The sequence below is a fragment of the Grammomys surdaster genome, unplaced genomic scaffold, assembly GCF_004785775.1.
Source record: "Grammomys surdaster isolate TR1022 unplaced genomic scaffold, NIH_TR_1.0 323, whole genome shotgun sequence".
In the NCBI taxonomy this organism is placed as follows: Eukaryota; Metazoa; Chordata; class Mammalia; order Rodentia; family Muridae; genus Grammomys; species Grammomys surdaster.
The window spans coordinates 577656-589784 of record NW_021604742.1 but is presented as its reverse complement, the minus strand read 5'-3'; the positions used below and the strand labels follow the sequence as shown (position 1 = coordinate 589784).

General features: G+C 38.4%; 1 gene segment (V, D, J or C); it reads right to left on the bottom strand.

Annotated features, from left to right (window-relative positions):
* Nucleotides 1-9599: 9599 nt before the first annotated feature.
* Nucleotides 9600-10131, bottom strand: LOC114629978. The segment is given in 2 exon segments: nt 9600-9979; nt 10073-10131. Coding segments are annotated over 2 exon segments (426 nt in total).
* Between the last annotated feature and the right edge of the window lie 1998 nt (nt 10132-12129).

The window sequence follows — 12129 nt, the reverse complement described above, 5'->3', positions numbered from 1 at the left end:
ATATATATATTTCATTTTCCCCTTCAGAACATCAGTAGTGGTGCTTTCTTCACCAGGTGGTTTGAAAATAAAAATGCAAAACCACAGACAGTAAATAGCCTTGTATTGTCCTTGATTTTTAAGTTATCTACACAACAATTGACAACCAGAGATAATAATAGCATAAGTACATAGTTTTTCATTTGTTTCAGTATACAGAATTATAGAAGTAATAATTTTCAATTGTGTGAATAAAACCCATATAATTATTACTTATCAAATGGTCAGCAAATAGTTTTCCAACTATGTATTTATACTTTTGTATATGAGGAGTCAACTTTAAAAAAAAAACACTTTCTGTGGAGTCATCTTTGTCTCATCACTTCTCAAGAAACAACTCATAAGAAAACAGCTCAAAAATATGTACTTCATGAGGTTTCAAAGAATTATCTGAGAGTAGATCCAAGAGACTAGGCTAAGTGACTTAACCTTCATATTTAGAAACTAGTTTTTGGTAACTAGTCTTTATAATGTTTGATTTATGTCATTCTCTCTGTATCAAACAACATAATTTTATATCTCTCTTTGTCTCTTGTTTCAGCTCATAGCACATAAAAATATGTTTCTAAATATGATTATACATTGGAGAGTGAAGGGAAAATCATTGTTCATGACATTTTTAAAAAATCGGTAGCGTGACACCAGCTTAATTGTTATGCTAACTGATGAAAAAGTAATCCATGGATCATTGAGTGATGACAGGAAGTTGAGCAGAGGGCAAGCATGAACTTGAGGAGCCTTGTCCCTTGAGGTGTTGATCACTATAGAGATCAAGAGACTTTAGACCTTCTCCCCATGTCTTGATAATGGAAACACCAGGGAAAAGAAGTAAAGAGCTGTAACAATCTGTTTGCTATGACTCAGAGGGATCTATTACTTTAAATTGGAGTCCCCACATTTCATTTCTCTGATTTCCTGTACATAATCTTTGTACTGTGAGTAGCTGTGGTTCACAACATTAGGGAGAAAGACTTCCTGTGCAAATTTAATGGTCACTAATAGTATTAGAGCTGTGTTCCACTTGTTTATGTTTTCTGAGGGTAGAAGGATATTTTTTTAAACATTATTCTCAGTAGGTCTCATCTTGGATTTGTCTGATATTTTCATTGTGGTAACAAAAATTTGGAAAGAAGTACCACAGAAATAAGAGCACATATTTATATTATATTGGGGAATGTAATATAAATCCACTTATTCAAGTGTTTTGTGGTTCCTTCAAAAATAATCTATATCCTTGTTCTGTCACATAATGCTGCTTTTCCACAAATCTCTCTTGAATAATATTATTGGCAAAAAATCATAAGCAAAGAGCATGAGTTCATGATAAATCCACACATTATTTATAATTATCTTCATTATCAGAGGTAGATCCTTAAGAATGTCTTTCTTCAGTCATTTGTTTACTTATATGTAGTGCATACATGGATACTCACTTAATTGGTCATGTTGCTATGACAATACACTCCTGTCCATTTGTGTGGTGGCTAAGATTTCATCAACATAATACAAAGTACGGTCATCAGCACACAAGGATCCTCGATTGGACAAAAAATAGCACCATCAGACTGGTCTTCAGGGAAATCTCTGGAGGTACTTTTACAAATGATGAGAATATGTGATGCCTCAGAAAGATGTGGTTGGTGACATCCATGGTTCTTTGTTCCTGTGTTGTCTTAGAAAGCGTGTAGAAACACTATGGAGAGACAGCTGGTCAGATGAATTCCTTCATGGTTTCTGATTCAGTTTCCACTTTCAAGTTCCTGCCTTGATTTCATGTCATGATTTGACACTGGGATGTTCTATAAAAATTAAGATGACAGCTTTTCTTCCCAAGGTGCTTTTGGATGTAATGTTGGTCACATCAAAAAGTAAAAAACTAGGGCAATTGAAATTCTTCTGATGGAAGGAAGGGTATACAGGACTTGACATTCTGCACAACGGCAACCACAGTGACACACACACAGTCACAAAACAGATACAAGAATATATTCAAATACAAACATACTCACACATACATACAGGCTGACACAAAGCATCATATTCACAGAAAAAAATATATATTCAGATGCGGAGTGGATGATTTTTTAAATCCTCTCTTTAGGCAGGGCCACTCTTGCTGGTCTGGACTCACTAAATAGACCAATCTGGCATAGAACTACAGCAGAATCTCTTGCCACTTTTCCCCTTGTGACAGAATTAAAGGTGTGCACCACAATTCCTGACCAACACATGCAGATGTTTGAAAATTTTATTATGAAAATAGAATAAATTAAAAATAAATTTAAGCATATCCCTTCATATGATATATTCTTATCATTATTTTTACCAACAAATTTGTAATAGAAAACAAACTCCACATGCTTAGGGTATGATGTTTATTGATTTATTATCTTTGAAATCAGGATGATCATCATATGCAGACAATGATTTTATGAGTAAGACACAGACTAAAGAACTGCCTTACTAAATTGGGGAATACTGAGGATGTGGAGACCACTTTATGTATTGGAACAACAATTGAGAGAAATGTTCTGTCAGATGGAGAGTGCTCTGATCATCACGCCAGAATTTTTATCCCAGGAAATCTCTTAGGATACTTTCAGCACTGATCATAAAATGAGAGCCTGAGTAAGCCATGCTGGCTTCTTTGCACAGATGCACTAAAGTCCATCTATGCAGGGACCTAGTGATGGCAGTCTGGACTCTGATTCATTTCTATTGCTTCTGTGAAAAGAGTCCCAATATTGTGATAACTGTTCTAAATGAACATCTTAAAGATTCTTATTCAGAGAACTAAACTGTCGCTACCCGCATCCGACCAGCGGAATAATGCAACGGCAACCCTGTTCTTCTTCAAGCAATTTATTCAGGAACCCTTTGTACAGCAAACTTCTTCTTTCTCTTCTTCCTGCCCACACCTCCCTTATACCTTGTGCCTCAGCCTATCAGCAACTGCCATGTTGTCATTGATCATTGGTGCGCAAGCATGGCGAGGGATGGCCTGATCATGCATCATCAGCAACGCAAAGTATTCAGCCTTATAAGGAAGTTGTTATTCAGGGCAGAACTGCAGACTCACAGTTCCTGACAATCTTCCAAGCGCCACCTTGTAATGGCGATTAAAGCCACGCCCTACACTAAACTGAGCAGTGAGACTGGTGCTGAGCAAGACAGGGAAGCTGGGGTCCTTTGGGTCACCTGTGCCTCAAGGATTCCTACTTTACTTTGAAATATTTCACTGATGATGAAACAAATAAGCTTAGAGAAATTCAAGCCTGTGAGTTCCCTGTGTTAGCCAGTCTCCCAATAGTCAGTGTCTTCCTCCCTCTTTCATTTACCTCCAGGGATGTGTACTTTACTTACAGAAGACAGACATTTCATACTGTTTTCATTTTTCTTTAAAGATCCTAACACAAAATGTAACTTAATAAAATTATTGAAAATAAGAATTGTTTTTCTTTGATGGACACAAAGTAAACAGGAAAACAGTCAGATAGAGGCCCTAAGTTTGGGATTTCATCAAATGGTCCACATTCCAGTCGTACAGGAGAACCCGGGTTCCTTCCTCTGAGTTACACTGCTGTGATGAAACACAACTGCAAAGCAGCTTGTGGTGAAAGTGTTTAAGTGGCCAACATTTCTACATTCCTGTTCAATAGAAAAGAAATCAGAACTGGAACTAGGGTCTTCAGGGAACAAGTAACATCAGCTATAAAAAATAGCTCTATTAAATTGGTTTGCAATTAATTATATGAGAACATTTTCTTGAATAATGGCTGGTGTGTAAAATCTGAGGCAGATTTTGATGGTGGCATCTATGTACATGTATTACTGTTTTATCTTACAAAGCATATTGAACAGCTCTAGAGAGCAAACAGGTAAGCAGACTTCATTCGTGGCTTTGAATTCTGTTTCTACTGTCAAATTCTTCCTCTGATTTCATGTCCTGATTTTCCTCCATGTGGGTCTATAAGAGTTAAGATGATACTTTCCTTTCCTTGGTGCTTTTGATCATGGTGTTGGTCACATAAGTAGATAATAAATTAAGTTTGTAGAGAAATTTTAATCCAGCATCTTGGCTCCTATTACAAATTTCACACACAAAGACTTAGGTCTGTGCAATCTAGCTGGGATATAGACATGCCCTTAGTATACACCTTAAATCCCAAGCAATGTAGGTAATGTTAGTTTCTAGAAGGAAGCAGCCATTTTTGGAATTGACTTTTCCTTAACTGGCAGATAATCACAGAAAAACTTGATAGAATACAACAGAGATAATCATATGCTGAACTCTGAAAGAAGCGATACAAGATTAGTCATTCAATGGTAGTCAGTACAGTTCAGGGGAAGCTAGAAAATGAGAACAGACTGCCCTAATTAGCATGAGGCCAAGCTGATCAATTCAGTGAGAAGCTGAGGGAAGCCATATTAAATCAGTCAGCTTAGAGTCTTTTCAGCTCCAACAGCTGAGTTGAGTAAGCTAGCCAGAATTCTGAAAGATCTAGCTGTTTTGAGCTTATTCAGCAGTAAGCCTACGAGACAATTATATCAGGTGAATGAAGGTTACATTTTAGAGTCTTGTAGAACCACCAGAACATCCTAGTTTCCTGTGGTGGGCCCCAAAGAACAACCATATTGGAACCCTGCTTCACAAGTTCCTTTCCAGTCTTGTCTTCCTGGGGCAGAGTAGCAGAATAATTTGTGTTTATGGTCCCCTGATCCCCATTGCCTGGATCTGTGTTTTTTTTTTTTCTGTAGTCTTGAGAGGATGCTAAGATTCCTGTTTCCCTATGGAGGCGTTAGAGGGGTCCACAAGCACATCCAGCTTGAAATTCTCTCCAACAACCCTGTTGCCAGTCAGGTTTGGCCTGGGTCACAGTCAGCACATGTAAGCTATGTGCTGCCCCCTGACCTCCATTGTCATCCCATTGCTCTCCCTGCCTTCCTCAGGTTTCCTTCTGACATCAGGATCATCCAGTCATCACCACAGAAATTAACATGCCTAAAGGACAGTGTAAGAACACAGTTAACAAGATCCAGGGAAGCGTAACACCACTGAAGCCCAGCTATCCTGCCCCAGCAAGTCCTGGGTATTACAACACAGCCAGAGCACACAAAAGGGACCTTAAGCCCCATTTTATAAATGTGAGAAAGTCTTTTTAGAGAAGCAGTGAATATATCCTGTAAAGGAATTCAGGCAAATACATTTGAATATGTGAAAGAAATAAATAAAACTGCCAAGAACTGAAAATGTAAATATAAGCTATAAAGAAATTACAAACTGAGGCAATCCTGGATGTAAAACATAAGAAAGCAAACAAGAAGTACAGACAGAGCATCACTAATAGAATACACATGGTATAAGAGAGAATCTAAGGCATAGATGATACAAAAGAAGAAATTGTTGCAATGGTCAAATGCAAAATCTCAAAATTTGATGACACAAAAAATCCAGGTGATTTGGGAAAATATCAAAAGATCAGATGTGTGAATAAAGGCATAAAAGAAGATTCCCAGCTCAAAGGTTCAGAAAAGACCTCCAACAATACCATAGAAGAAAATTTCATTAACTTGAAGAAATTAATGTCTATAAATGTATAAGAGGTTTATAGGACATGACGTAGATTTTACTAGAAAAGAGAATTTCCTTAAAAATTTTTAGAGTGTATCATTTTGTTTGTTAATCTATTAACTCCGAAACCATGACCAATCTCATTGTCAGTTTTCCTCCTGTAAAGTTCTGCAGACAACTTGGCTTAGGTGTTAGACACACAATAAGGAACTGCCTTTCTACAGTAAGATATACTGGAAAATCGCAGCAATATTGACGTGAAAAAAAAAACACATCAAAATCACCACAGAACTAAGCACAGATTGATTTAATGGTTGAACCAAGGATCCCATGAAAGAACAGTACTTATCTAAGATGTGAGACCCAGATGTTCAGGTTGTGAATATCCAAGGGGATCTATAAGAATATCAGAGCTTCAGATTTGGGACTAAAATAATTCTACTAATTAGGAGACTTTCCTAAAACACAGTGAGTGAATAATCAGAATTACCCATTTTTTCCTCAGTGATACAAACATACAATAGAAATCTCAAATGTTGGACTTTTGATTCTTTAAACTGTTTTTTTTTACAATGTGTATTTAATAGAAGGAAGTGGTCACCACTCTGTATGAGAGCAGCAAGTCGAGAGGTGTTCTCCCAGATGGAGAGTGTCCTGATCAACATGCTGGGTACTCATCCCAGCAAAGCACTGAGGCCACTTCCTACCCTCATCATCAGAGGAAAGCGTCGTGTGTACATACTTGCTTTCTTCCATGGCTGAACTGAAGTCCACTCATTCAGGACCCGTTCACTGTGAACTTGACACAAGCTCATTTCTATGGCTTCCGTGATAAGAGTCCCAAGACTGTGATAATTGTGTGCTGAATATGTATCAAGGTTTGTTAGAAACTGATATGAAATCAGAGACATTGTAAGTCACAGGCTTCAGCTGGGTGGACCACAGTTTCCAGTTACTGTAACATTCACTAATCTAGTTATGTTTGGGAATATTTTGTGCTATGAGGTTAAAGCCTCTAATCTCTTTCAGGAAATTTGTCCTTACACAGGTGAATAGACCAGTTGATGGCAGAGCAGAAAATTTAAAGTAGAATCAGTTTGTAGACAGATCCATGATTCCTGCCCACATCATCCAGATCTCTGCCTAATGGTTTAACTCACAAATACAGAACCCTCTCTTTCCATTTTTCAGAATTCCTAGCACACCAATGGGTTGTAGCCAAACCTGTGCCATCAACGTAGGCAACACAATTTCATGACAATCTGACAAACTTAGATAACTTCCCCAGGTGTCATTATGGTTTAATCGAACAATCATCATTCTCTGGATTCCAATAACCAGCTCCTCTTTTATAGTTTCATGATCCATATGACCTGAAAATGCTATTGAAGACTGTTCTATCCAGGTTCTAGGTCCCACACCAACCTTCTTCTGAGCTTCATTGGAGGAGTCCCCACCCAGAGTGAGCCAAGCATCCTTTTCTTGGGACAGCAGTGCAAATAAGATTCTTAGAAACTTGGAGAAAGAAAAACAGATTAATGTGTTAAAACAAAAATCATTTGGCCTATTAAACTCTAGAGGAACTATGCAAGCTAAAACATCCTAAATAAAAAGAGAGCAAGAAAAGAGATGTTACCCACTTAGTGAGTTAGGATTTGTTTGCAGCTAAATGAGGCTCAGTGATTATCACTAGTTACATTATCCTCGTGTCCTGGAGCCTCACACACAGTTTATTACCAGTAACACAGTTGGGTCTGTGCTGGGTCTTTTGCACATGGTTTGTGTGAGGATGATGGGCAGACTGAATTTCATCTGGTTCATAGGTGACTGGCCCTGCCTGGTTTCCATGTTGGCTCTAACTTGAATCTCACACAGTGTCTAACCAGAGAACCTTACTGAGTCTCTGCCTTGTGTCTCAGGTTCCATCATCTCAAGGGTTCTTTGTTTCTTCAGGATCTAGTCCTGGTCCCATACACTATCATGTCTGCCCTGTGCATTGCTTTGCATTGTGTTCAAGTCATGAGTTTATTCTACATTAAAAGTCGTCTATAATGAGTCTGTGGATATAGCTCTCTGATTCAAGTTCCTATGCCACAAAAGCAAAAGGATCTGTGTTAAATTCTCCATAATTAAAACAGAGATAGATTTGGTAGCCAACCAGTAAGTCCATGTCTGAGATGTGGAGGCAGCTTTGTCTTTGGAATCCACTGGTCAACCAGTCTAGCCAGATGGTAAGATCCAGGCCCAGTGTGATGGACTATATTTCAATTGTTAGTGTGTAGATTGATAGAAGAAAATAACTCATCTCAATATGTACACACACACACACACACACACATTTACACTAGCACATTCACATATACTCAAACACTGAGCGTTGGTGAAAAAGATGGAGAAGGAAGCATGGAGAGACAGAGTGACAGAAGCAGAAGTACAAAGATACAGAGAGACAAATAAACACAGACAGACATATAGGGAGACAGAGGTGAACAATATAATAAATAAATAAATAAATAAATAAATAAATACATATCATATATATCATAGGAAAACAGAAATTTGAGTAAACATTTGTACACTTCAGATACTACTACAAACTATACTTGTAGAGAGAATCTTACTAAAGAAGAAGCCCAGTCATATAGTAGTTCAGACCTCTGTTCCCTTCAGAAATTTCTGAACATGTTAGAACTCCAATAGATAGACCACTGTGTGGTTTCATTGCCCCGTGCTCCGAGGCTGTCCAGGAAACCGGCTGCAGCGGCGCAAGGCTCAGGCAGGAGCGGGCGAGAGCATGGCCGTGAGTTGGAGCGCAGCACACTTTTCAGTTGCGCAGGGCAGGGCCTACGTAGCCTCTTGAATCATGGTTACAGCAGCCTTGGACAGCTGGGCCCGAGAGGGCGGAGAGCAGACAGGAGGGTCCACTTCTGCTTCAGCCTCCAAAGGCGGGCAAGTGTTACAGCTCTTTTGGTTCTCTCTCTCCAAGGGAAGCCCCGGAGTGCCCACGGAGGGAAAAGTGTTACAGCTCTGCCCAAACCTCTCCAAACTGTGAGGCGGGGAGGGGAGAAGTGTTGTCTTTGAAGTGCACAGGATAGCCGGAGATGAAGAACTGCAACAAAGGTCTCCAACAGCGGGAAAGATCTCACATCCAAATTTACTTTTTGAGCTTTGGGCAATATATACAGATTTTGGGGGGAGAGCAGGTACCCTACTGGCTTGGTTTGAGAGCTTGGGAATGCCTTATTTGCATGAAGGTGCTATTCCTACATGATCAAAGGCCATGGACCTCTCCGTGGGAGGGGCTGTGGGGAGCTGAAGGTAAGAGAGACAGATGGCTTTTGGTAAAGTTCGAAGTGTCCTCCCGTCCTACTGGCCTTCTTCAAACCAAGGTTTCCGGGGCTTTAGAGCTTTCTACCAAGCTTTCTGGCTTTTTCTTATAGACCACTGCCCCACATAGTATGTTAGATGGAAAGGATTATTTCAATAATAATAATATGTGTGGGTGTTGGCCACAGTTAAGAACAATGTATTATGTTCTTTAGATAAGGAGAGAAGATACTATGAGTTAGCACTCAATATGCTAATTGTGTTATCATTAAATTGTGGACATGTATTTGAAAACTTTATGTTAGAGAAGATGAACGCAACTGTCTTCAAAAATCATTTAAGTAAACAGTAGAAATGGAACTAAACCAGCCGTCATGAGAGAAACAATCACTACCAAGTCACCTGGGCTGTGCTCATCCACATAGTGTTTCACTGAGTTTTCTTCATAAATATTAACTCAATAATATGTTCTTATTTATATTATTAGATTATAAAACCTTTTAAAACTTCTTCCAGTATGTGAACAAGTAAGAACTTTAATAGAATATGACAGTAGATGAAGATTCTAGAGAATTTCCATGGCAGGAAGAAGAGTCCACATCTTTAACATTAAAACACTTGCTCATACAGTATAGGCCAGAACTTCCTAGAGTCTAGGTCCTCAGTGCCCCCTGCTGGTCTTGAGGATCCCTGTAGGGAGGTTTCGTGCAGTTTCATGCTGGACTTCCATCACTGTGTCTCTGGCACAGTAGTACTTGGCTGTGTCTTCAGTTTTAATACTGTTCATTTTTAAGAAAACTTGGCTCTTGGCTGTGTCCCTGCTGATGCTCAGTCGAGATTTGTGAGCTGAATTATAATCTGTGCTTCCATCACTCCATATGGTTCCCATCCACTCCAGACTCTTTCCTGGGGGCTGGCGAACCCAGTTTACACCATAGCTAGTTAATGAGAACCCAGAGACAATGCAGGTGAGGGACAGGGTCTGTGAGGGCTGCACCAGGTCAGGACCTGACTCTTTCAGCTGCACCTGAGCCAGGACACCTGAGGTAAAAAAATAAATAAATAAAAAATAACCATTAGCCATACATCCTATAAATTAAATGCCTGACTCTCCTCAAAATCTGAAACACTTACAGCATGGAAAGGTCACCAGGCAGAGAAGCAGCACCAGGACAGCCATGCTCTGAAGGAGGCTCTAGTGAGGGAGAGATGAGGCTCCTCAGTTAGGCCTTGGCTTTCAGTCTGAGCCTGAAAGCTACTTTGCATTATGGGAGGTTCCTGACATGTTAAAGGAAGTGCAGAGCAGAATTTCCAGTTTCCTCTCCTTGTGCCTGAGATTACCTTTGTGCTTAGAGAAAGTGGAGCTGAAAAGTCAGTAATGTCTGCATTTCGAATTCCAAATACAGGAAAGAAAATATTAGTCACATTTTGAAGGCCTTGGAAGCAAAAAAGGGGGATAGGGAGGTTTACAGTAGGTGAATACTTATTCATGAAATACATGTAGAACAAGTTACTTTATCTTCAGTTCAATTGTATATCATTGTAAACAGCAGTAGAGGATGTAGGATGGAATTGGAGATTTTTTAATTAGAAATTCTTTCTCTAGGATTCTTTTCTTTCTGATATATATATATATATATATATATATATATATATATATATATATATAAAATTTGTTTTTTATTCTTCCCTTCATAACAAGATTAGTGGCACCTCCTTCACCAGGTGGTTTTTAGAATAAAGGTGACAAACCACAGACAGTATATAGCCTTGAATTGCAGTTGATCTACAATTTATCTACATATAAATTGACAACCATACATATTAGTAAGGTAAGTACATAGTATTTGCACTTGTTTTAGCATACAAAATATGTGTCATAATTATTCAATTTTGTGCATAAAATCTGTTTAATTATTTCTTAGCAAAGAGTCATCATTTTTTTCAACTATATGTTTATATTTTTTCATATAAGATGAATCACCTTTTGTAAAAAGCATTTTCTGTGGAATCACCTTGTAAGGAAGGAGTTCACACATATTTAGTCCATTTGGTTTCAAAGGTTTATCTGAGAGTAGACCCAGGGGACTGATGTTGGTCCTATGTCCCTACACTGAGTGACTTAACCTTCCTAATTAGGGAGACTGCTTTTGGGAACTGGTCTTTATATCTCTGGATTTATGTCAGTCCTTTTGTATCAATGTTCTTTTATATCTTTCTATTTGTCTCTTGTTTCATCTTGTAGCACATAAAAATGATGTTTTTAAATATGATTATATATTGGACAGTGAAGGGACGGTCAGCTGTTCATAATATTTCATAAAAATCAGTAGCATGATACCAGGTTATTGTTATGCTAACTGATGTAAAAAGTAAACCAGTGTTCATAGAGTGATGACAGGAAGTTGAGCAGATGGCAGACATGAACATGAGGTGCCTTGTCCCTTGAGGTGTTGATCACCATAGAGATCAAGAGACTTTAGAGCTTCTCCCCATGCCTTGGTAAAGGAAACACCAGGGAAGAGAAGCATAGAGCTGTAACCGTGTGTTTGCTAGGACTCAGAGAATGTGGATCTATTACATGGCATTGGAGTCCCCACATTTTGTTTCTTTTATTTCTTTGTGAATAATCTTTGTACTGTGAGTAGCTGTGGTGCAGACAAGTCACAACAATAGAGAAAAGGCCTTCCTGTTAAAATTTAATGGTCATTAATAGATTAGTCTTGTGTTCCTCTTGTTCATGATTCTCTGAGGGTTAGGGGGACATTTTTTAGACACTATTCTCATTAGGTCTCATCTTGGGTTTGTCTGATATTTTCACTGTGGTTACAAAAATTTGGAATGGACTATCACAAAAATAAATGTAAATTTATTTCAGAGATAATCTGTGTCCCTATTCTGTCCCATCATGCTACTTTTACATAAATCTCTCTAGAATAAAGTTACTAATAAAAAGTCATTAGCAAATATCATGAATTCATGGTAAATCTACATATTATTTATAGTTCTCTTCAATTTCAGTGATGGATCCTTATTATTTGCTCAGTTATTTTTTAACTTATATGTAATGGACACATGAAGTCTCAAAAAATTAGTTATGTTATTGTGACAATACCACCCTGTACATTTGTGTGGCGGCTTGGATTTCATCAACATAATACAAACTATGGTCATCAGCATACAAGAAACCT